Source organism: Agelaius phoeniceus, chromosome 6, assembly GCF_051311805.1.
Source record: "Agelaius phoeniceus isolate bAgePho1 chromosome 6, bAgePho1.hap1, whole genome shotgun sequence".
In the NCBI taxonomy this organism is placed as follows: domain Eukaryota; kingdom Metazoa; phylum Chordata; class Aves; order Passeriformes; family Icteridae; genus Agelaius; species Agelaius phoeniceus.
In genome coordinates, this window is record NC_135270.1 from 24915362 (window position 1) to 24941550 (window position 26189).

General features: G+C 45.7%; 2 protein-coding genes across 9 annotated transcripts in view; one reads left to right on the forward strand and one right to left on the reverse strand.

Moving 5' to 3' along the window:
- DDB2 (damage specific DNA binding protein 2) overlaps positions 1-26189 on the reverse strand; it is a 49696-nt gene that overhangs the window by 16161 nt on the left and 7346 nt on the right. The window lies entirely within an intron of this gene.
- Positions 1212-25918, forward strand: PACSIN3 (protein kinase C and casein kinase substrate in neurons 3). 7 transcript variants are annotated; one of them, XM_077180085.1, is made up of 14 exons: positions 6546-6676; positions 7638-7709; positions 13027-13087; positions 13550-13633; positions 15089-15189; positions 15618-15774; positions 16566-16801; positions 17199-17354; positions 17913-18088; positions 18882-19002; positions 19468-19598; positions 20269-20334; positions 20860-21020; positions 22593-25918. In XM_077180085.1, exons 5-14 carry the CDS (start codon positions 15136-15138, stop codon positions 22706-22708), a joined length of 1374 nt encoding a protein of 457 aa, XP_077036200.1. In that variant the 5' UTR covers positions 6546-6676; positions 7638-7709; positions 13027-13087; positions 13550-13633; positions 15089-15135; the 3' UTR covers positions 22709-25918. The 7 variants fall into 7 exon arrangements, with proteins under 7 accessions (XP_054490249.1, XP_054490248.1, XP_054490247.1 ...); XM_054634273.2 differs by lacking the exons at positions 6546-6676; positions 7638-7709 and adding an exon at positions 1213-1362; XM_077180087.1 differs by lacking the exon at positions 13027-13087.

Consider the following 26189-nt stretch of genomic DNA (forward strand, 5'->3'; position numbering starts at 1 on the left):
ATGTACATTAATTTGATAATGGAAATCAAAAACTCAGATCTTAATTGAATTAGGGAGTATCTAAGCCAAAGAATACGGTTCAGTTTTGTTTTAGTAAAAGACAATGTTGTTGCTTATACTCTCAACTGTTATTAACTTTGAGGACAAGACAAGCATCTTTCTTCACTTCTTTAAAGGATACTCATAGTGACACCCATGATAAGCAATGACCTGTCGGGTGTCCATCTTCCAGGGACCCCATGCTGGTAAAAGTGAACAGAGGATTGGTCTCAGAAGAAATTAAGTGGAATGTTTTCTAATATCCACTTTCTAACACAGAATTTCACTGTATGTGAAGGGCATCAGCACAGTTATTTTCTGGCTCTTATGAAATCTAGGGCACTTGTAAAAATACCCAAGTACTCCAGAGAAGTGGAAGATTTATGGCATGGTCTTTCCTCTCTCCCTTCTGCAAGGCTCTTCAGTCTTTCCTTTTTCGACCAATTGAATAAACATCACTACAAACCCACAGCTGGGCCTTGGAATTGTGTCCCAAGTCACTTGGAAGCAGTCAAGAGGAGGCGGGCCAGCAAGGTCTCATAGTGCTCCTTGTACAAGCCCGGCCTCAAGAGAAATTGCACTCGGGGACTTAAAGATGAGGTTCCGATTATTCAGATAGAGATTTTCAGAGAAATGGAAGAGTAACTGAAACCAGTTAGCAATATCGGGCTAAAAGAGAAAGATGAATACCAAGGCGAACTGAGGTGATGCCACCCTCTAAGCCCAGGGAGAGTGACCCACACCCCTCTCACAAGCGAGACCACAGCACTTCACTTGGGTGGAAGCCAGCCTTGGGGAACCTCCTCCTCCAACACCAGGTAAGCTCCGGGCCCTACAGGTCATCTGCCCGGTACAGCACACAGATGAACGAACTCACGGACAGGAGCCGAACTCAGGGCAGCTCCCAGAACTGCCTCCCTCCCGCCCCCGCCACGAAGGGGATCCCGGCCAGGGAGACTTCCCTCAGCCCCCTCCTCACCCCACGACTGCAGGCCCTTCCCAATGTGGAGGCAGGGTGGAACGACGACAGGAACCGACGCTGCCCTCCCCACACCCTCCTCCAACCCCACCTGCCTGGGCAGAGCCCACTCCCGTTAATTGGATCAAGGGCCGGGCGGCGGGGGCGGGGAGGCGGGAGCTACGCCGAAGCTGCCCCGTCGCTGCCATCGGAACACCCCGAGCCTGGGCCCGCCCCGCGGGCGCTGCTGGAGGCGGGGCAGGACCCCCGAGTCCCGCGGTTGAAATAGGGGGAGGGCTCAACCAGTCCCTCCCCTAGGTGGCCGCTGCCCGCCGCGCGTTCCGCCGTGCCACGCCGCCTGCGAGGTAAGCGGCGGGGTCACTGCTGCGGGCTCCGCTCTCCCGGGCCCGGCGCCTTTTGGTCCTGTGCCCCGTGGGGTGCCGGGGGTCCTGGCGGCCCTGGCGGCGGAGCCCGTCCTGGTCCCGTCGCCGCCTTCTCGCGGCGGGCAGCGCGTCTTGGGACGCGCTGGCAACTGCGAGGGAAAAGTTTCCTCATGGAAAGGGGGCGGGTGGGGGAGGCGGTACCCGGCTGGGCGCTGGCTGTGGGCAGGAGGGGACTGGGAGGCGGCTCGGTGCGGTTCGTCTGGAGGCGCAGCGGAGACCCCCGGTAGGTGCGGGAGCGGCGGCGCGCGGGGCTGGGAAGGGCGTCAGGGCTGCGGTCCCGGCGGGTTGTTCGCGAGGGGCTGGAGAAGCTCTTGCCAGAGTTTCGCTCCCTTTGCGTTCCTAAGCTTCGCCGGGTGCCCCGCCGCCGGCCTCCCGGGGCCGGCCCGCTGCCGCCGCCCCGTCACTGGGGGCTGCCGAGGCTCCCCCTCCCTCCCTCCCTCTGGAGCCCGCGCCTCCGCTCCGCCGCGGGGACAGGGGCCTCTTTGTGCCGGATCCGCGCAGAGCCGCTTCCCACTCTGAAACCGGAGCCGCGGGCGCTGGCAGCGCTGTGGAGAGTGGGGTTAAAGCGGCTTCCCAGGACCCCCTGGGAAAGGGGCCGCGCCGGGGCCCAGGCTCGCGGGGCTGCAGTCCCTTGTCTCCGGTGTCCTTGTTGCCGGTCTGTGAGCCGTACTCTGGGCAGCTGAATGGAGAAGTTCGGCAGATGGGACAGTTCTGTCCTTATTCGTCCTCCTCCTCTCTTCTGGCTGCCCACAGCAGTGAGGGGAGGGCGAGGGACGGGCACCAGGGATGCTGCCTGTGGCTGTGTCACCGGGCCCCTGGCAGGCTGCTGGGGTTACTGTGTCCTCTCCAGACTAGGGCAGGAGAAAGCTGATAAACAGGGAGGGTATTAGTGGGCCTGAATATCCAGCGCTTGAGAAGACAGTCTGATTTGTCACTGGGCATGGGAGGAGTGTTCCAAGGTCTCTGCAAAGCTATCGATAAGTGAAGCTAGCGTGGCCCAAACGCATTAACCTGTTCCACCACTTTCTGTGCCAACTATGTGTTCTTTCCTTGCTTCAGTTCTTCAGGTATGCAAGAAGGCTCAGGGCTTGGTGGGACGGGCGAGGTTGAGGTTAGCTGACCACCGCCAGACCCTTGTTCCTGGCCCTAGGAAGTAGTCTAGCCTTTTTGTTCACTCTTTGACCCACCTTATAGAACTGGTGCTCCCTACTTCCTGAAACTGGAAGTGAACTTCTCTCTCCTTCAAATCAGCTGCTGGTCTAATTCACACAAAGGAATTTCTGATACGATGGTAATTGATTGCAGTACAGAACCCAAGCAGAGCCTCCCACTCCACCCTGACATTGAAGTGTCACTAAGCCTTACAGTGGGTGACTCAAGTCATTCTCGGGAAGGAATGAGAGCAGAATGCACAACTGCAGTGTGTGGGCTAAAATGACAGGGTCCAGATACTCCGTGCTCCAGGTGTGAGCTGGTCTTTGGGTGGAGTCAAAGTGGAGCTTCTCCCCATGAGTTGCGTAACTGGGCACATTCTTTCATGCAAGGATTCACCTTTCCCTGAAGTCCACAATATGCTTTGTGTGAGATGGAGTCTGCTTTGATAGTGTTTTGTGTAATCAGTGGTATTTCTCTAGAAGTTCCCTAAAATATTTACTAGATTGTCCTTTGAGTTGCAGCTTGGAACAGAATGAATGTGTGAGCTTGATCAGCTGCCTGCTGCCTTCCCTGTTTTGTGCCTGGTCCATTGTATTGCTTTACTGGCTTTTTAATTTTTTTCTTCTGATCTGTATGTTTGAGCTTCTTTGGCTTGCCTGCACTTGTTCAGGTGAAGACTGTCTTCTTCTCAGGCTGAAAAAAGCAGTAACCTGAGTGTATCATCTATGTATATGGGTGAGAACAACTGCCCACCTGGAACTCTATTATCAAATGTCAACAAGTGAATAGGCTTGTGTGTGGCTGCACTGCACCAAAATGCTGCAGGTCACTGGCAGACTATGTGTGTAACCAAGTCATAAAAGCCTGAAAATTTTATGGACCCAAATTAATTTCTTCACAGGATAATGATTGGTGTTTTTAGTCATTTTAGGTTTTTGTGGACCTAGCCTGAATCTTCTGGGCTTTCCCTGGATGCTCATAAATTTACAACAAAAAGAAAATAAATATGTATTAGAGAATCAATGTATATTTACACACATGCATGCATATATATATATATAATACAATAATATATATACATAATATACATATATATTATGTGTATATATATTATATGATTATGTAATACTATATATATATACACACACAGTAATACAATAATGGGACTTCTTAGGAGATGCAAAGCTGTAAGAATGCCTTTACCACCACAACGGGGTGATGTGAGCTTCTGTCAGAACTCATGATATCAGCAAGCATGGCAAACACTGTATATTCTTTATTCTGGCCATCTCAAGGGCTGGAGATTATTCAGTTGTTGTTTGAACTGTTTGGTCTGTGTCATGGCTAGCATCCAGGGTTTGAACAAAAGCTAAAAGTATCTGCTTATAGCCCGAGTGGAAAAAGCTATACTCTTGATCAGAGAGCATTAATAAACTGCCTCTATTTTTGCCATCAGCTGATCAGTGATCTGTGAATTTGGGCTGCTCTTGAGAGTTCATGGGGAAATGCCTGAACAATACGAGAGCTGTTTAAGCCCTTTAAGGAGCTCTTATCTTTTTAAAACAGACTTTGTGATCAGGCAAGCTGTTTTATCGCTAGTTACTCAGTGTGATGGGTGTAGAGGGTACTCTGTGAGAGGCAACTGTGACAGATAGATTTTTAAAAAGCCTTAATATTTAGTCTAAGACTTGAGTGAATGGGTCAGAAAACAGTGACTGCTGTACCTAGAAGTTTCCACAAAGAATTTAGGATTTTGCTCTTTGAAGAATTAAAAAAGAACTTGGCATCCTTGAAGCAGTTAAGAAGCTGTTCAAGTGGTAGCTTTTTGCCACTATCCTGCAGCATGGTGATCGCTATAATTTAACATCAAAATGCACTCTTGACTGTTTGGGCACAAATTTTTCCAGCAGCACAAAGGAAAATGTTGTGCAAAGAACCTGGTGCATTCTCTGCTGTAATCATCCAGCTTTGTTTCAATGATGGTACATTGGTCTCCAGTAGCTGGGCACCGCTATAAGGCAGTAAATGTGACTGGCATCCTAATCATGTTTGAGCCTTCACTGGATTCTTCTTGCTGTGAATGGGACGATGGGAATGAGCCTTTCAGACTTGGGATAGTTGGAATTTGTGTGTTAAATCTAGTGATTGTCACTGGGCACTGTAGTTTGTTGAAAAGGCATGTGAGAGATCTCCATGGTACCGGGGGCCTGGATCCAGAGGCATTAGGTTTGTATGGGATTTTATGCTCTCTTAATAGGTGACTGTGGTAGGACTCTATTTATTGCAACCAAGTTTTTCCAGGCTAGAGGAGTTAGAATTGCTGCAGGCAACCCATAAGTAACAGTGCTGGCAACCCTTCAGCCTCCTCAGTCCTGTCCCTACTGTGAGCTCGCCCATGCTGTGTCTCTCCTGTTTGCAGGAAGACACAGTACTTGCCTCCTTGGCTCTCAGGGACATAGTCCTTTCAGTCACCTACAGATGATTTGCTATTGGTAGTAGCTTCCTGCCATGCCTCAGTACAGTACCCCTGCTGCTGAGCCAAACTTCTCCCACTCCTGAGGGTGCTGAGCTGCACCAGCTGCAGTACTGCTGTGCAGAGCTCTGAAGTGGCCTTGCTGCTTTTTCTGACAAGGGCAAGAAGCTTTCATGGATGACTGAGAGAAGATGTAGCATATTTGACTCCTTGAATGATTGAAAGTATTTACTTCTGCTTCTTGATGTTTTCAGTCAGCTCTGCCTTGGACAAGGACTGGTGAGCTATGGTAACCCATGGGAAACCTTGCTGTTGACTCCAGCAGGCTTCTACTCCAATGCAAGCAAACAGCTAGGGTTTTGAGCTGCTTCAGGAAGCCTTGCAGGGAAATAAAGCTCACTGGATTGCTTTGTTGTGCTTGTGGTTTTTTAAAAAGCCTTCCAGTGTTCTTCCCTCACATGTCAGGTTGAATCTTGAGGACCAGAAACTGAAATCATTCCTTTGGGCAGTGGACTGAGAAAGCAACTGACATTCCAGTGATGCTGAACATTAAAATCTATCCTGTCACGTGTGCACTTTGGGCTGACTGCCCTGTTTGCCTGTGTTGTCCTAAAGTATTCTGAATAAAATTTAGGATATGAAGTGCTAATAGTTCTGTTCTGAAGTGTTAACAGTTCTGTTTTTCAGCCTGAGATCCAAAAACTTATTTTAAGAGGCACTACGGATACTAAGGAGCAGATTCTGTGCAGATACTATGAAAGTAGATAAAAGCTGCTCCATGACATGCAGGGCAATGAACTTCAAGAAGAATGTGTGAAGTATTTGTGGCCTTTCAGTAGAAGAATTTCAGCCTTTCAGTACTTAAAAGGAGCTTATATGAGGAGGGAGAGCAACTTTTTGCATGGGCAGATGGTGATCAGACAAGGGGGAATGCTTTTAAACTAGAGGAGAAATTTAGATTAGATGTAATGAAGAAATTCTTTAAGTAAAGTATTGCTAGAACAGGTTGCCCAGGGAAGTTGTGGATGCCCCATCCCTGGTAGTATTCAAGGCCAGGTTGGATGGAGTTTTGAACAGCCTGGTCTAATGGGTGGCATCCAAGCCCATGGAGATGGGCATGGAAGTATATGATCTTTGTGGTCCCTTCCAACCAAAACCATTCTAATATTCAATGAAGTATGAATCTCCACAGAGCAGGCCAGTTCCTAATGGCTTTCCTACTTCAACCTTGTTACCTGTATCTCTGGGAAATCTGTCAGAAAGGTGTATGAACATGTTTGGAAGTGGAGTACCTCCAAAGTGGCTGATCTGCCAAACTCTTCTTGAACCAGGAGATGCTACAAAGGGAATATAAGTTCTCTCCAGTCCACAGAGCAAAGGATGCATTCTTTTCACATCTGGTCCCATAAAAAATGCAAAATGACTCTGTGTAAAAGCTACTCTGCAGTCCTCCCAGTTCTTATGTATTGTAATCTGCCTTAATTTGCAGTTGTTTTTATGCTGTTTAGATTTTCCTGCAGAATAAACCTAGCTCTGGTAACAAAAGGTGAAAAAAGAGCCTTGCTGTCAAAGTGGAGGAACTGGTCACACCTGGAACAGAAGCAATGGGTATGATGCCTTACCCTCATTCCTCTTTACCATGAGAGATGCCCTAGCACTCAGTTTTATCTTACTCAGCTCTCAAGTCAAGGAGTTGGTTGCACTCCCTTCTACTCACTGTTTGGGACTCAAAACTCTTCAGGGAACTGGATGAACTTCAGAAATGCCTTGAGGATGATCTTCAATGTTTTTGTCTCCATTATATGAATATTTGGAAGGAAAGTATTCACATAATGAGCAGTTCTAGTAAATCAGCTTTTACCATGTAAAACCAGAAATCTATTTGATGCAGCCATAGATATAGAAATGCAGTACTTTGAAATAATTTACCATGATTGTCACACATTTGGTCTGAAGGACAAATTTCTTCCAACTCTTATCTCCCATTCCCCTTTCTCAAAAAGCAGCCAGTGGAAAATACAACTGTTGGTAAAGGAAACCCAGAAGCTCCAGAACTACAAATGAGTTAAAAACTCACTGTGGCTTCCAGGTGGGAGAAGGTAGCAGAGAAGGCTGGAGATTTCTGACTGCTGTGCAGTCTAGTGAAGCAAGAAACCTCCAGAAGCTCATTGTTAGAATGGAGCTAATTGGCTTGTGGCTCCCACAAAGTTTGATTGCATTGAGGGCAATCTGCTTCCTTAGGACTTCTAATGCATTCATGTAAACTTGATCCCTGCTCTTGGCTTTGCAAGGTGATTCAATCACAGGAGAATATTCCAGTGACAGGAACTTACTGGAGTTTCCCCCCTACCCACTCCCCATCCACAACCACAGCAAACATCCCTGCTCACCACTTCCTATTGCTTCTGCCTTCTTTACTCAGGGTTAGATGAGTCCAGGGCATTTTATTCTGTTTGGATAAGTGTTGTTCACATAAAGATCCAAACAAAGCAAACTTCTTATTCCAAGCCTAGTTGGAGAGGATAGACTGGTCCAACCTGCTACTGCAATAACTTATCTTTACTTAAAGTTCCAGGCAACTATGTTACAGAATGGACTATTGATTTTACCAGTTATTAAATGCAGAAAAGAACATTACCAGGTAAGATGTAGATTAAATCCTGGAAAATGTTTGCATTCAGTGTGGATTGAGACTGTTAAGGAGGGATATACTAGCTTTTACCAGAGCTTTAAACACCTGTTTATCAGTGATTTAGGAAGAAAGAACTTTCAGTTGTTTGGGGTCCTATCTGATGAAAAGGGAACTGCATGTGTTTGGTGTTTGCTTGCAGAGACTGATGCAGCAGGGTGGGAAGTACCCTGGGAAATATCAAGCGTAGAAGCAAACAAGTGAAGAGGCCAGGGAGTGGGACAGTAGCAATTACAGGTTCTCCATATCTGCCTGGGTTAAAACATTGCCCTAAGAGAGTGGTAAGAGAGGGAGTGTGAGAGCTGGAAAGTGGGCATTCTGTGACTAAGGAGTGGAACAGCAATGATGCTGTTAACAGGTCTAAGAAAGCAGCTAGGGTAGTGCTGTTCCTGGTAACTTGTATGTGTGGCTTTTTACTAAGAAGTCAGCTGCAGCTGCTAAACATATAGACACAACATACATGTTTAAATTATACCAGCAACCATTTGGAATAAAAATTAACATAGCCTATTGCCCTGTTTGAGTATGGTACACAATGGTTCGCTGCTGGCTTTTTCCCTCCTTCAGCTCTGTATTTGAGATTGTGATTTTTTTTTTTTTTTTAATAAAAAGAACAACTCAGAAAAAATGTAACATTTACCTTGATAGCCCACTACATTCCTTCATTAACATTGTCTCATACTGTCATGTTAACCAGAATAGATCTGTTTTCCTGTAATGTTAAAGATCCTCTACATCATATTGGAAATAAAAGCAGATTTTTTTCTTTTTCTTGGTAAAACAGTTTCTGTCTGGTAAAGCTATGTCAGCCGGGAATCTTAACCCCTAGATCAGCAGCAGTGTATTAGTAGAAGCCTGGCCTGTAGCCTTGGCTGCTGACAGGGAATAGCTAATAGTAGAAAGGATTGAGTTCTGCATGAACACTTTGAAAACAGCTTGGGGTGGCATATGGGGAATGCCTGTCATCAGTACATTAACTTGATCTGAATGTGAAGACTAAGCTGAAGAAGCTGTGGTCTGGACTCAGGGGGTCAGCTCTTCAATCTCGTCTGTGTTTTAGTATTTTGGTATAATCGTTGAGAATTTTGCTGGTGGACAGCCACATGATCTCTAGAGAATCATAGGCTGGGAGATGGGCTTCTGTTAGTGACCTCTGTGTGTAGTTACTGTTCTGCCTGCTGTCTCTCTGACCTTTCCCTGGCTGGAGAAATGAGCTGAAACTGAAATCTTGCCTGAAACTGTATTAGACAGCTCTGGCAGGCTTCAGTCCTTAGGGAGAGGCTGGGAAACACTGGCTTAGTCCCTTTCCCAGTCAGGTGACTGCTGAGGGCATGACACTGCAATAAGATAAATACCTCTAAGGGAATTTTTGGGGGATCTTTGTGTTACTTGGTGTTCTTTCTAGCAGTAGACAAGAACTGTCCCCTCTTCAGAAAGGTGAGTGTCTGCCTATAAATACCAGACCTCCTACATAATGGCAGTGGAGAGGACACAGAGCTGGGGAGTCTGGAAAGGACACCCTGTCCCATGCCCCATTTCATTCTCTCTGTTGGGGACCTTCCTAGCTCTGCTGTACCAACAGCAATCGAGTTTGTTACACTGCTGGAGTGACATGGAACCTCCTGGCTTCGGCTCTCTAGTTTCATTCTGACAAGTTAGAAGGAAAAAAAAAAAGGGATTTCATGCTGTAAGGGAAGGGGGGCTGCCATTTTGTGTAGTTGGATTGTTCAGATTGAAACATTTATCTGCAACCTGTACTAGAGTGCCAGTGTTTTTGGAGGGAAAATAATGCCTTGTAGTGCTGTACAGAAGAATGACCAGGGAATCAAACAAATTGGTTGCAAAAAGTATCAAATTCCTCCTTTCTGGTGGTAGTTGTCTTGAGGTGGAAATTAGTTAGTAGCAACCGATTACGGATTAAAACTTTTGCTTAGCTTGGCTTTAGCACCTATATAGAAATTGATCCACAATAAAAATGTGTCTTCCCCAAAGCCTCACTTACTAGATAAATATTACTCAATTTATTCCTACATGTGTCTGTATCCAGCAATTGCTGTTGTAGTTGGGAAAGGGAAGAGGAGTTGAGCAGAAGCAAGGAGCAGAGCACCTTGTCTGGTGCAATATACAAGCTTTGTTTGTGTGGATGAATTCCTGCAGGACTGCAGCCCTTTGAGCCCTTGTAGAGTTCAGAGGTTTGATCTTGGGGAACTTAGGAAAACGGTTGCTCATAAGGATTCTCAGGAGGCAGTCAAGCAATGCATAGAAGTGGTGCCTTGGGCATTTGGAGGCTGGAAGAACGGGAATGTGGTATAGGTGGAAGAGAATTTCTGTGGTTTACCCCCTGAGGGAAAGCTTTCAATGGACAACAGCTATTATTACTTTTGGATCTAGAAGTTTTCTTTGTGGATCAGGACCCTGTTGCACAGATGCTGTGAAAGCATGAAGCAACAAGGTACACCCTACAATGCATAATGGGTTTCACATGTTTTTGAAAGGGAATGTTTTAGCCTGACACCTTGGTCTGAGGGCAGGGATGTGTGGTCTGAGACACGTCCCTGACTGGATCACGAGTGAGAATAACAACATGGCTTAAAGGTAGAAACAGCTCTATCACAATGAGGCCTCAGGTATTTTCCTGAGTGGAGCTCATTACCAGTGAGACAGTCATGAGCCATTCCATCTTTCTGCAGTTAAAGGACAAGAAGCATTTTTTGATAACTTAATAGGGAGTTGATAGCAGGTGTGGCCTAATAATTATGTTGGCTCCTAAGTGAGAGCAGGTATGTGGGAGAAGAAGGGAGGTATCTTTTCTAACACAGCAAGCAGAAATACTTGTAGTTGTCATTTGCATGGTTTGGTTTGCCTGATGTTGCTGCTTGAAGTGGTGTCTGTGATGCCTTTATCCATTAATCCTCTGGAGGTGTGAAATGAATGACAGTGTAGTCACTCTTTCCTTCTTCTTCAGAGACCTTATCTTGCAGGAGCTGCTGTGAGGTCTTAAGTAGCTCTTAACTGTGAGAGCTGATAAACAAAGGTGGGAAGGTAGGCATAAACATTCCTTTGCCCTGCAAATATGATTTGCTAGATAGCCTCCTCTTAGCAGAGGTGGCAGTGGCATCAGGAGGAGTCTTGTATATGGTACTGGCCTACATACAAGACTCCAAAACTGTAGTCGATTCAATATAACGCCAGCTACATTGCTCATACTGTACAGGCTCTGCCAGCCCTCCTGAATCATTTGGTGGCTCTTGCTAAATCAGGCTGTCCATGAGGTATCCCTGTCATCTTTACTTTGCTGTAAAACAACGTCCAGGCTTTGGCACATACATTTACTCTTCCCGTTGAACTTGGGTTTTCCCTGGTCTCAAACACTTAGTGGCTGACACCATGTGGTGTTTCAGGAATAGATCGGCATGAAGGGGTGGACTGGCAATCTACTTGCTCATCCAGGGCTCACTCAGGGTGACAGCAGCAGCTGTTCTTTTCTGCCCCTCTGTGCGGTACTAAGTACCTTCCCTATGTCTGCATGCAGATCCAATTTGATCTGCTGACTGACTCTTCTGGACTCATGAAGTATGTAAAGTCCAGAAAAAGCCCAGCAGGAAAGGGTCCTTCTTGTTCTTTGACCTTTTTGCTTCTACCAAGCTGGATTTTTCTGGATTTTTATAAAGGCTTTACAACTGCTATGGAAATATGTACTCAACTGACTGCTTACTCAGGTCATGGAGATTAGTCTGTAGAAATATCACTTCATTGTATTTTCCCCCCAGCTACTGTGCTGATGACTTCAGTAAAGCCTTAAGCTGTGGCATGCTTTGGCATATGATATTACAGATGCTGCAAAATCATATGAATTCAAAAGTAGGTTGAAGAAATTAATGGAAGAGAAATCTGTTGAGTGCTCATTCATAGGTGGCACATCCAGCTCAGGGAAGTTCCTGTCAGCAAGTGGTTAGAGGCTTGGAGAGCATGCAGGGAGGCATCATGTATGCTTGCTCTGTTGTCAAAGTGAGGGAAGGTACCTCCTTTTGGCTGCTGTCTGAAAGGCTATGAGGCCATGATAAACCTTAGTCTGATCTAGCACAGCTACTATTATATTTCAGAGCCTGTTAGTGATAGTAAATCTGCTTATTTGAGTTTGTGACTCCTGAGAAAGCAAGCAGATGTGACTCAAATTCTAACATGGAAACTGCAGAAAGAATGGATTCAGGGTTTGGGATGTTTGCTTAGCCTGACTGTCCCTCAAATGAACAAGCATATACTGCTATACAACAGCTTTCCACATTTACCCCCCAAATTATAGTGCCATGTAGTCAGCCTGAATTGGAAAGAAGAGATGGAAGGCATGTTTGTGATTCATTGCTTCCTGATAAAGTGGGGACGGGGGAGTAGCGTGGAAAAAGTGATACAGCATTCATGTGTCATGTATCATTGATCTATGTCTTCATCAGGAGAAAGAAAGAAAGAAAGGATGGGTTTTAAATACACTTTTACATACCTTCACAAAGTTTTTTTTTAATCATAGCAATTTCAGGAATGTTTAGTCTGGTTTTATCAGGGACTACAGGAAAGCCATAACCTTTAATCCAGTGACCTGGACGACTCAGAGTCACAACTCTTCCCCCTCAACCTCTTGCCTTCCCCTTCCTCACCAAAAGTCAATAGTTTGCAATAACCCAGTCTGCTTTTCTTTCCTTCCTTCAGTTTCCCTACCTTCTTTCATTTCTTCTCAATAATGGTCTTATCATCTGGCTAAAGATCCCACTTCCATGTTTTGTGGTTTCTACTCTCAGCTGCCCTGAGAGTAGAAACCAGCCTCAGCTGAGTGCATGCTGGTGACTGAGAAGGGATTTTTTTTTTGCTTGTCTGTAGTTGAGGTTTTTTGTTATTTTTGTCTGGGTTTTTTTTTTTTTTTTTAAATAAATAAACTTTTTAGATTGAGGTGAATCCCCAGGGATGTAAATGTGAGATAAACAAAAATATCTTGTTGTGTCCTGGCTTTTCTTAGCTTCTGCACACCTTTTACTTCTCTTTGCTCTGTGGAAGGCTGTACCATACCATACCATACCATTACCTGTACCATACAGCAAAATAAGATATTTCTGAGAATGAGATGGGAACAGCCTACAGAAGCAAGGGACAAAAAAGCTCTCCTGCTAGAGGGCCACATTCTACCAGTGCAGTGCTAGGTGCTCTTGTACTAAAGGAACTGTAGACCAGAATATGCATTTTGGTGACTTGGTGGCTTTTTCTTTTTTTCTTTATGTAGAGTTATCAAGTTCTTTGACTTGTGTATAAGTCTTCGTCTTTAGTAAAAGAGACTGGAGAAGGTATGTGTGTGTCCTTCTCTCTTTGTTCCAAAGGCAGCTTTGTGTTAAAGTGTACGCATCAAGGGCATGAAGGCGGTGGGGTTTGCTAAAATGGACACTGTCCAGTGAGGGGAAGCAGGCCCCATGTGGGGTGCCTGGGTGCTTATTTTAGGTCTTTCTGGCCCAAGTCGTTCCCTGTGCTCAGCTGTTGTGATGCTGCCTTTCCTGCACAGTGCTGTCAGCCACCCCAGTGTTTCTATTTTAACTCTCTCTGGGGCTAGATCTTGTGACACAAGGATTTGGCATCTCTCCTACGTGCTGGAACATGGCATCTCGGGAGGCACAGTGGGTGCAGCTGCTATATCAGAGGGTGCCCCTCCTAAGTAGCTGGTAGAAAAGGGACACACACCCCTTTGTGTGCATCAGAACAGGCATCATCCCTGCAAAGGAGTGTCTGACCATGTCCATCTCTGTCTCCTCCAGTCTTTTTATAGTCTGAAGAGCTTGAGACACACTTGCCAGCTTCCCACTGCTCCTCTGCAGCAGCGTCTCGCTTTCAGCTTTCAGGTATGTAGTTACTGGGGCCAGGAGTAGAGTTCCATGCCCTGGAGGCTGTAGGATGGCTTTGCAGTCAGATGACAAATGTGGGGAGGGAGGACAGGGACAGCTGATGACATGGTGGAGGAATTAATTTTTCAAGGTTTGTGTACCTGGATGTCATATCCCATTTAACAACCTGCTTCAGTGACTGGATTTCATTTCCAGCCTTCTGAAGAAGGCCAGAGGAACAGCACTAATACACTTCTGACACACTCCATGGGATGACACTGGGCAAACATAGCTAAATGTGGGAAATTTCTGAAGTCTGGGTTGGGGCGCTTCACTATGCGGCTCACGCCACCAAGAAGGATTTGCATGAGGTGGGAGATGTGGACTCTTGACCTGATCTTCTTCTCTGCTGTGTGCTCTGTGGGCTGGCAGAATGAGCAGATACCTCTCTGGGGTGTGAGGGAAGCTTTTTATAACTAGGAATGTGCAAGAGGAGAAGTGGCAGCAAAGGCCATGCATGCTGCATTAACCTGGGCTCGTCTGAAAAGAACTGGGTTTGTCAGCAAGTGACTGGTCTTGGGTCCTGTTACTCCTTCTCTCATTCTTGCACAAGAACAACCCTGAACCTCTCCCCAAGAAATTCATGGCTCCATACCACATCAGGAACAAACTGGCAGTGCACAGGGAAGTGGGCAGAAGTTCTGAGACAGCAGAGAATGACAGGAACCTTTTACCTTCCAATCTAGATTTTGAGCCTAATGCAGTGAGTGTAGTGAAAAGAGCAGCTGTGCAGGGATGTTTCTAGGGAAGCAGTGCTGATGGGTAACAGGCATGTGTGCTGTGCTGCCGTTTGGCTGGGTATGCCCCAGAACATTTCTGTACTTCTGCTCAAGCCCAGTTCAGCTGGTGGGCAGCTTATAGGGCTCCTCCCCATTCAAGACATGCCTGCCTGCTGACTGCTCAGCCTTGTTTTCCCCAGTCAGTTGTAATCCTGTAATCCTGAGTCACACTGGGAAGCTGGAGTCATCTCCATTGACACAAGACTTTAAATAAAGTCTTTCAAGGCAGATTTTAAATAGCTTTAGCTACCTCAGTTTCTGTTACCCTCTCCAGGGCTTTGGTTAAGAACAGAATCTCTGCAGAAGTATTTGGTGCTGCTGAAGAGTGTTGGATTCATGAGCATGTCTGATATCTGCACAGCCAAGGCTGGCAAGATTGTCTTCTACAACATCCTTTCCCAATGTGTTACAGGCCTGCCAAGGAGGCCTCTTGTCTGCAGGGAGGGAGGAGGCCAGTTCAGCCCTAGGCATCTTTGCTGGACCTTGCCATCTGCAGCTAGAGTAGTACTGATGACACTACTTGACTGAAGGGCAGCAAGTTGGGCTCCTCCAGCTCCAAGAGCCACGGAGAACTATGCTGTCTGCAAAGGCTCAGCCAAGTGCTATGATGGAAATCACTTTTCTCTCTTCTCAGGTTAACTGAAATCTGCAAACATTCTCTGCTGCAAGAAAAAAAGGGTGATGTCATCAGAAGATGATGCTGGCGGGGAGGCTCCTGGGGGCAGTTTCTGGGAGGTAAGGAAGGATAATTGGAATGTGAGGGAGGTAGGAGTGTCATCTTACCACCCACTGGAATTGGGTTGAGTTCCAGGTCTGTGGTGACATGTTGCCCTTGAGGAGTGGAAGGGAGGAGCTGTGGGAAGGTTCAGTGCTATGCTGTGTGTTACTGCAGGGAGTAGTGAGTCTTTCTTCCATAGATACTGTGGAATGAGAGTTCCTTGTTCAGCTGACATTGATCTGAGCTGTGAGAGAAGCAAGCAAAGCATCTCAGCTTCTTCCCTCCAGTGTTGTGTCTGCCTGAGACTGCCAGAGGAGGGTCTGAGCGCAGATGCTTCAGAAGGACCCATGTTCCCTCCCTGTGCAATGATGGACCTGCTCTTGTGTGTACTGTAGGAATGTGAAAGTCAGTACGGTCTAAAGGATAATGCTGTGTGACGTTTCAGGCTGGGAACTACAAGCGGACAGTGAAACGTGTGGATGATGGCTACCGGCTCTGCAATGACCTTATCTCCTGCTTCCAGGAGCGAGCCAAGATAGAGAAGAACTATGCCCAGCAGCTAACAGAATGGTCCCGTAAGTGGAGGACCAATGTGGAGAGAGGTAAAGTTGGCATATCAGACTGGGAACAGGAAGCAATCATTTCATTCCCCTCTTTGAGTGCTATCTTTTACTGAGGTGACGTTGTTTCCTTGAGGGACAGGCTTCCCTTCCCCAGGAAGGGGGTAACTTTCTTGGGTGTCTTTTTTGTGTATTTGCCTGTTTTTGAGTGAGTCCTCTGATTCACTTGGAGATGTATTCTCTTGCCATGTGCATGGTTATTAAAAATAAAAAAACTTTGTGCTTAGTTTGGCAAGTCCTTGGGCAGTCCATGTCTTAAATCAAGCTGGAGATACCCCCTTTAAGGATGGCTTAGCTGTCTTCTCCTCCAGTCTGAGAATAACTACTAACGTTGTGATTTAGTGGCAGTGTGTTCAAACTGATAGTGTCTCACAAAGTAACAGGAAACAATGGGACAGATGTCCCAAAGGACCTGCTGGTCTGTGGAACAGAAGCCTAGCCTCAGACATGAATTAATGTTGCTCTCCGCTCTGAAGCCTAAGCCAGATTTGGGAAGAGAATTTTTCCTACAGAAACCTTCTCCTAGCAGGCACCGTCTGGGACAGTTGAAGCTGCCCAAAGAAATCCCTATCTCATCCAGGTCTACCAGCCAGTCTAGATGCTGCCTGGTGGAACTGTGGAGACCAGTCAGTGCTGAATTGTTGGATGAGAAAGTGACTCCATACTGGTAGATATAAGAGGAAGAGATTACTGGTAGATGTAAGAGGAAGAGATTTTGCATTCCCTTCTGTGGGCAGTAGGTATAAGAGTCTCTCTGGTGCTTGTTCCTGCAGGTCCACAGTATGGTACTCTGGAAAAGGCCTGGCATGCCTTCCTGACAGCTGCAGACAAACTGAGTGAAATTCACTTGGCTGTGCGGAACCACCTGGCTGGTGAAGATTCCGATAAGATCAAGGCCTGGCAGAAGGAGGCCTACCACAAGCAGATGATTGGAGGCTTCAAGGAAACAAAGGATGCAGAGGATGGGTTCCGCAAAGCCCAGAAACCCTGGGTGAAGAAGATGAAAGATGTAAGCAAAGTGTGAATGAGGAAAGAGAGATAAGGGTAGTTGAGCTGACTGCCTGATTTCAAGAGCCACTGGACAAACAAACTAGGTTAGCCAGAGTAGCAGAGAATTCCCAGAGAGGGATGGATCTCTCGAGGATCTCATGTTCTTGTGGTTTTATAACTTCCTTCCCATATGGGAAGACTTTGGCAACAGGTTTTGTATTCCTGCGCAGCAGGTGAGCACTGAAAAAGAGATCATTTGAAGGTACCACTCCCACTGAGGCATTGTTTACTGAATGTTGAACTGGCATTCTTGTTAGGTTGCTGCAGACTCTAACAAATATTAACATGCCTCCTCTGAGTATTGGAGGATCAATGTGGGCAGGATCACAGCTTTTTCTGCATCCCTTCTCCTGCAGGTGGAGACTTCTAAGAAAAACTATCATGCAGCCCGGAAGGAGGAGAAAACAGCCCATACAAGGGAGAACCATGCCAAGGCAGACTCGTCTGTCTCCCAGGAGCAGATGCGCAAGTTGCAGGAGCGTGTAGAGAAGTGCACTCAGGAGGCTGAGAAGGTGTGTGTGGGGGTGTGTGTGTTCTATGGATGGGGGTCACAAGGACACTTCTTTCAAGGAAAAGCATTGGTGGGAATGTCCCTCCGTGAAATTACTTAGCTGAAGCCTGTAAGAAGATGTGAAATCCCATCATCTGAGGTTTTAGTGAGCTAGACTGAGACTTCAGTAACTAAGATCTTGGTCTTTGGAGTTATGCAAGATCCTAATTTATAAATGAATTTAAATAAAAAAGGAAACAAGTGTAGGGGATTTGGCGCAGGGAGTGGAACCTGTAGAGCTGAAGACCTGGCTACCAAAAATACCTGATTTGTCCCTTCACAGGAGGGAAAGTGTGGAAGGTCCTGTATGAAAGAGAGTAGTAAGGAAAACCAGGGAACTTGCAAGAATATTAGGAGAGCAATGGACTGACACATCAGCTGTAGGATTTCTTAATTCTTTGGTGTATTTTTTCAACAGTGCAGGGGGGAAAATTTATCAGTCCCAAGCCAGAGTAGGGAGGGTTGTTACTTCTTTGCCATCAGGGCAACACATCTCACCATTGCTGTGTTCCTGCTACAGTGCAAGGATCAGTATGAGAAGATGCTGGAAGAATTGAATCGCTACAATCCCCGCTACATGGAGGACATGGAGCAAGTGTTTGAGGGCTGTCAGGAGGCAGAGCGCAAGCGATTGTGCTTCTTCAAGGAGATGCTTCTGAATCTGCACCAGCATCTCAACCTCTCCACCAGTGAAAGGTACTGGCCCCAATGCAGAGGGGAATCCTGCCAGCCTGGAGTGCTTAGGCTCTGATGAGGGGTGCCAGTTCTGGTCTCTGGAAGCTGCTTGCATCAGGCAGATCGCACTTCTTCCCCTTTCAAGTGTATATTAGAATTGGCATTTGGTCTCTGTAGAGTGACAAGTGCTGGGGTCTGTGATTGTAGGCAGCACCAGGCTTCCCAAAGAGGATTTTCTGCCTTTGAACCCTTTCTTTTTCACTACTCTCCAGTACTGTCCTGTGTGTGTACTTCTATCCTATGAAAAGCTTCATGTAGCTATGTATGTAATCCCAGGCCAAGGAATGTAGTAGCTCTGTTGCTGTCTAGTATTGATGGTTATTCCATTCCCGTTTTGCCCTTAGTAGAGAGACCTTTTGTGAAGTAATGCCCACGAGTTGCCCTAAGCAGAGGTTACACAGGGGTAACAGGCGCAGCCAAAAATCTTCTCTGCCCCCTTTATGGTATAGACAACAAATCTGAGCCACCTCCCTGTCCATGTGTGTGACTGTGCCAAGTTATTTCAGTGCTCACTTAATGAGCTGTGCTGGCACTTGTTAGGCACTGCCACACCAAACAAGCCCGTCCCGTTTGCCAGGCTGACTCTCCAGAAAGGAAGGCTGTGTTTTCCTAGGGCTGATTAGGTGATGCTCAATCCTGTGGGATTGAGGATGCTATGTAATTGTGCATGAGGTTAATCTTTTCCTTCCTACTTGGCTTTTGGGAAATTGCTGAGGGATTTGATTACTGGTGGTTCTGTCTGTTCTGGTTGTAGCTTTCATGCATTGTATCGGGATCTCCACCAAGTCATCATGGCTGCAGACAACCAGGAGGACCTGAAGTGGTGGCGCAACACTCATGGACCGGGCATGGCGATGAATTGGCCTCAGTTTGAGGTGGGGCAGCATTCTAGACTCTGGTAATGCTATTTCCAAACAATTAGCTGCTCAGCTGAAACTGGCCATTGCTAGTCTTGTGTTGGAAAGACCATGTCTTTGCTCAGCAGGCTCAGGATGTTGGGCTCTTCTGAAATTGTTGTGTTGCAAGGTGTCTGCTGCCCAAAGGGGCACACGCAGGCTGCCAAGCTATACTCCAGCCATCCAACTGCAAGGTCAGAGAACAGGAAGTGGTGCTCAGGACTGTGGGACAGCTTTCTGTGATGATTTTCTCACAACCTCTCTTGTTGCAGCTTGGGATTCAACAGAAATGAGCCTGCTATACCAGCAAGGCTGTTGAGCTGACCACTTCAGCTGCTACTGAAGTACCACCTGGTCTTCTGTTGTTCTGTATTGGGTAGAAAAGATGCACAGAGTATTTCTATCTGAGTGGCTTTGATGGTGTTACTGGTTTTCCCTGGACAGGAATGGTCCCTTGAAACACAAAGGCAAATCACCAAGAAGGAGAAGAGTGGCAAGATGCCTGATGATGTCACACTGACCAGCATTTTGCCTACACGAGATGGTGTTGTCTCACAGACCCCTCTGCAGACAAGGTAAAGGCTGAATTCTGGGATATATCATGTTAGGAAAAGTACAGTCCTGCCTAGGGTCATGAATGAGTTGGGTTGATAAAGAGTAATCTCTTCTTTAATTTCCTGTCTCTTGCCCATGGCCTTACCTGTGGCATTCTGGAAAAAGGCCATGTAGAAAATGCTGTTTAGGGTAGCTGTTTGGTTTTGGGTTTGTTTTGTAGGGTTTTTTGGGATTTTTTGTCTAGCACATTCTGCCTCACAAAATGCTTTCCTGGTAAAGATCCTTCTAGTGAAAAGATTTAGCCCAGTCCTGACTAGTGCTGTCTGATTCTGGCATGCATTTCCCCAGTTCTTCCTCCCAGACAGGATGAGAAAAGTTGGGGGTTGTGTGGTTTCCTAAATGAAAGTAACAAATTCTTATTGTTTTTCCCTGGTATGGTGCTGAGCAGTACCTGACAAGTTTGAGTATAGCTGCTTCCCTTGCCAGGAGGCAAGCCTGGAGAACAGGGAGAAGCAGCACAGACTCATCCTACTGTAACAGTAGCTGTCCTGCTTTAAAAGATAGACTCTGGCTGAGCGGAGAAGAAGAAGTGAACTGAGCAGAGAAGAATGGGGATATAGAGATTTTTCAAGGCCACTAACTGTATTTCACAGTCAATTGGATTCAAGGGCCCTATTTGCCAATCTACAGGTTTTCCTATCAAGAGGAGCAGAACAGTCTCTTCTATGACACCCTGAAGGCACCAACCAATGTGAAATTAGTATGGAACATAGCCTCTGCAGGGTTTTTTGGGTTCCAGGCGTCTGTCCTCTGCTGCTCTTCCCCTCTGCTCTTGTCCCTGACTTGGAAAACATAATTCCAGACATCTTGTCAGGATGCAAAACACAGCTTTTCCTCTCTGTCTTATTCTTGGCTGGAATAACTCTGGATGCAGCCAGGCTGTCCAGTTAGGACTGGCCTTCCTCATATAAGAAGGTCTGCTAGAGTAGGAGGAGGTCATGAAGAGTGTGTGTGTGTGTGTGTGTGTGTAAAAATACTTTGACAGTGAGTTATCCTCCTGGCCCTCAGGGTTCTAATGCTAGGGTGCTCTCAACAAAATCTATTATCTTCTGGGATCTCTCTTCCCTGTTTGCCCTTGCTTGACTTTTGGGCCTCTTGCACCCTGTCCTATAGCAGAGCAGTCTCAGGGGGAGTCAGGGTGGTGCATGATTCAGGAGAAGGTTGGTGAAAGATCAATCCACTAACAACCATCTTGTCCCCTCTCACCTTCCACGCACACAGCGGAGGGAAGGAAGACATTTCAGAGTGGTCAGATGAGGACACTCCCAAGAAGTGCCTGGATGCCAATGGGCATGAGGAAGACCTAAAGGTACCAGGTGTACGGGTACGAGCACTCTATGATTACACGGGACAGGAGGCTGATGAGCTGAGCTTTAAAGCAGGTACAGAAGCACTAATCTCTTACTAACCTTCCACTGTCCTCACTTGGGCTCAATGAATGATTGCAACACTCTGTAAGAATTGGATGTCCACTTGAAAACTGACCTTTATTCTTCCCTTGGTCTGACCACTGCCAGCTCCTTCAAGGTGGATGACACAGTGGGAAATCCAGCTTTTTCTAGACCACAAGGTAGTGAGGCCACATGGCAAGAGACTGCCTAGGCCTTGGTCAGAGTCCAGGGAGAGCAGACCCCTGCCTCTTCTTAGGGCATTTATTCTGAATTGTGTCTTGAACCTTTATTAAATGTTTCTCCCTTGCACCATTGATAGAAAAATTACACGGCTGTTCTGGATTGTCTTTTCAAATAATGTGAAGATAGATATTTTTGGAGAAGCTCACCTGACTGACATGTACTACTGAAGGCAGAGGTCAGCTGGGAAAAAAACAGCTATGCAAACTGTTGCTCAGAATGGGTATCTCATGAATGGAGATCCTGGCCTGCAGCAGAGGATTGAGCGCTGGAGCAAACAGACCTGTCCCCTTTTCTTCCTTTAGTTAAATTTAAGTTTTCATGTGCCCTCCTCTCATCTTCAAGTGGACATCATGATCTTGGGAGTGTCTCTGATCTTGCTTGTTTTGAGTTTTACATGGTATCTCTGTGCTATAGCTCTCCAAAATACACCCACTGGAAGTCACTGAAGTCCTTCAGTAGCAGGGCCTTGTGCCTGAGGCCAATATCTGTGCTGCAGTGTTACCATACTAGTAAACTTCCTAACATTAACTTGTTGCTTTAAAATATCCTGCAATATGGGTGCTCTAGAACTTGACTTTGTTCTTTCTTTCCACTCAGCAGATGAAATGGGGTATGACTTATTAGCTGTAGTCATCTCCTTTTTGAATCAGCTCTGAGCAACACATACCATTAAGGAACAGCAGTGACTTTCTGAGACTCTGCCAATGTGGGATGTGCCTATTGATGCAGTCAGACCTCCCTCTCTGGCAGAAGTATGACTATTGGTTGAGGAGGGGATCTTTCTGCCCCTCCCAAAGTTGATGTGGGAATGTTAAAGGTCTTTCCTGGTCATAGTCTGAGAAATCAGTTGATCTCATGCCTTACTGGCCAAACCAGACACTCCATCATGGAACAGACATTTTGGGTCCTACCAGCCAGAGCTTAGCAGCTTCTTGAATTTCCTTCCCACTTGCCTATCAGAGGAGCCACTAAGAAAAAAATGTCTCAGATCAGTCTGATCACTCTGGTTTGTAGGCATGTTCCTTAGGGAGAGAAAAGCAGGCAGAGAACTATAGGGCCAAAAGATTTCTGATGCTGAATAGAAGAAGTGAAGGTCTGTTTAAGTTCCTTGGCCAAGGTAATAGTACTGAGTATAAATACTGAAGAGATCAGTGAATCTGGCTTCGATTAAATTATGCATTATGATTAGGGTGTTGATAAGGGGAGAAGAGTGTGATGATTGAGACCAATAGTCTTGTTTTTTATAAAGTCATCTTGGGTGGGTAAAATGCCATGCTAGCTTTCTCAAGGCTGCCTCTTAATGACTGTTCTTACTTTTAGGTGAAGAACTAATGAAGATTAGTGAGGAAGATGAGCAGGGCTGGTGCAAAGGCCGACTTCTCAGTGGTCAAGTTGGACTCTATCCTGCCAATTATGTTGAGAAGGTTGGATCATGATTGCTGCTGCCCCACCAGTGCCTCACAGCCATACCAGCATCTCCTGCAGAGGTCACTGGGTCACTCCTGGCCCCAACCCACCTTTGCAGTATATCCTGCAGCTTCTGGACTTTAAAGGCACATATTCCATGTAACTAATGCTTCATTTAAACATCTAGATCTGTAGGGATTTTCTAAAAAATAAACAAGGATGAATAAAGACTTTTCTGAGCACTACAGTAGTGTAGGAGTGCAGAAAGAAACAGATCCTTTTGACTTGCACTGAGTGAAAGGAGGTGTTTTCATGGAGCTCTATAAAAGAGAGAAAGCATACTTCCTTGACTTCAGTGCACATGCATCCATAGTGCATTGGGTGTTGAGGTCTGCCCTGCCACCAGGCTTCCTGTTCAATGAATTTTTGATATACAGTGTAATAAGGAACTTCTACTATTGTTTACCCTTTTTAGCTCCATCAAGCTGACTGGCAGAAAGGTCTCTATTCTCCCATGTATTTTATAAGTTTTCAGTATCCCTCACCTGCAAGCTTGTTGGCTTCCCTGATAAGACAGCTGGTAAAAGTTACACAGCTACAACCTGAACATCCTTTTTCACTGCCCTCATTTCTATTGGGATAACCCCAGGAATGAATGATAGTATAGCTGAGGCATAGGAGAAAGAAGCTTCTGTCTTGCATGGTGTGGCTGTTCAGGCTAATGAGTTCTGAACAGACCTGTTGTGCAGCAAGTTGGAGTTGACTGAATGCTCCCTGAACTAGAATGGTCTTTGACACATGCTGAAGGCTGGTTTTAACAAAATGACAGCCATGTTCTAGTGCTGTTCTGCTTAGGATTCCTAAATTCACTTCTGTATGTTGGGGTTTCTAATGCATCTAGATTCACTTCTGTATGTTGGGGTTTCTAATGCATCTAGATTATTTTGGCTGCACCTCTCTTCAAGAGCACTTAGTGCACAGCAGAGACCCTCTTTTTTTCCTTTCCAATATCTAGCCCTGGCTTACACAGGGCTAGAAGTGCACTCCCTGCTTTGCCAAAGACCGCTGCACTGTGATGAGGGTTGCACTGTGGAAGTTGCCTGCTGGCTGGCACAAATTGCCTATAGAGGGGTAACTCCCCTTTTTGTCCTGAATTGCTGCAAGTGCACTTATGCACAGTTGTTAAGTGCCATTCAGCAGGGAGGATGTATCTAACATTTTTATCTCACCTGTCCTCATGCCTTTGAAAGCCTGTGAGGCTGCTGGGAAGACCTGATCCTAGTGCTCTGTATATTCCAACATAGGGACTGATTAACCCAAGAGCTTGAGGGAACAAAAAATTGGAAAATCTCCTATTGCCAGAGAAACAAAGGCAAACAAGCAGTTGCTTAAAAATGGCTTACTTAGCACATCTGCTTGAAACTGCTGCTGAAATGCATTTTGAGTTTGTAGCAACCTTCTGTAGTGACATTCTTATTCTGGCCTAGCACGTGTGAGTGACCTGGCTCAGTCAGACTCACAGAACTCAGTTTAGCCTCCACCAACCACTTGGGATGATCTGCTTCAGAGCTGTTTGGAAAAAGGGTGCTACACATAAGAAAGGCTGAAGTCATGGGTGAACCATCGAGATTAAATGGCCAGTATTGTGTTAACAGCAGCTAGTAAACCAAAATGTAGACTGAAACAGAGGAGGGGACAGACATATTCAAACACTTAATTTATGAAGATTAATGTATCACAAATATCTCATTGCCTGGCTGACAACAGAAATTAACCTTTTACAGCATACTGCATGCCTTGAAATGTAGTTTGCCAGGAACAAAGAGATGGGAGACCACAAAACTTACAGTTGGAAAGTTTTGCTTGAAATATCTCTACCAATATACTTCATGAATGGGGAAGAGGGGTGCAAACCAAAACAAAAAGGCTAAAGCATTTTGCTCAGAGTCTATTATGTCATTTTTCAATAAAAGAGAAAGTATTTCCAAAAGGCAATTAAATATCTAAGCAACAGACATTAAAAATGGCTGGATTTAGCTATGAATTTAGTTAGTATTCTAGATTCAGTATCTGAAGATGCCTCTAAGCTTATGTCATGTAATTAGACATGTTGGTGTATAAGCACTTGGATTTATTTAAAGATCCAGTCTGCTCTCAGTTCTGTGTCCCAGGTAAAAATACAGTGTTGTGCAGTAATTGCAAGTGTTACACTTGCTGACCCACAGTGGAATGGTTTGTTGCTCCTTTGTCTTAGCACACATGAATGTGAAGAGAGCCTGCCAGGCTTCTGAGAGAACTGAGATTAAAACAGCACTAAAATGACCTGAGATGTTCTGTAAACAATATTGAAGTTTCCCTGATTAACCTGCATCTTTCAAACACTAGTGCTAGACTTTCATGTAAGGTCAAAAAATGGTAGAAGGGAGCTACAGAGAATGACATTGAAAATTTACTTCTAACTCTATTTGAGTTCTAGTCTGGCTGTAATTAGGGATGGAGGTAGGGGTGGCCATAACATGCTAAAGGACAGAAATGTCCAGTGAACAGAACCTCTGATTACAGTACAAACAACCTGAAATTCCACAGGACAAAGTCTGAACAGGCTTGTTTGTCCTAGGAAAACATGACCACCTGATTATAGTGGGCTGCTTGAAGGTTTCTAGAAATTGTGACATACTGTATCTTACGTGAACAAGTTCTCTAATGACTGTTTGCACATCAGAAATTCCTGCCGAGAGCTGAAGTAATGGACAGCAGACAATACATTGAGAATGAAAAATTGCTTGGCTGGGCTATACCTCAGAAACAGGCATGGCACTTAGTCCTGGCTACCCAAAACCATCTGGATTAGTAAAAGAGAGCCTGTGTAGTGAAGATCTAGCTGGAGGGAAGGAGGAAAAAACAACCCCAAGCCAACCCACATCTAATGATCTTGCATTAAAGTAATTGCTCTACCTGGATACTTGGTTTTCCACAGAAGCAAATGAGGTTTTGTTAACCACAAAGGTTCTAGTTGAAACTTCCGTGCCATGCCAAAAGTTTTGTGTGTGAACAGAGACATGTACACAGAAACTAATTGCTGTGCCTGAATTCCAGAAGGCCAGTGAAGCCTGTTCTTCCCCCATGGTTTTTGTAAAAGAAAATACAAATGCACCTCTGTGCCTGATGGGCAACACAATGAATAATTATCTAGTCATATTTTATTTTTTAATAAAGCCATTCCTTGTGGAAAGCACATACACCTGTGGTTAGCAGATAATTCATTTGGTTCTGGCATCTTCCTGGAAAAGAATTTTAGAACTATCATGCAAAGCTTGGACTTCCTGTTGATGAATCTTGTAGGAAGAGGAAGTTAAAGATTATCTATGACAGATCACACCCATTTCCCCAAAGTAGCAGCTGAGCTCGCCTGACCCAGTAAAGGTTTTGCCCTGTAGGCAAAATCTGGGTCACAGAGCCCACAGGCCAGCTGTGCAGTGGGATGGCAGCTGAGTTGTGGTTAGCCTCCAG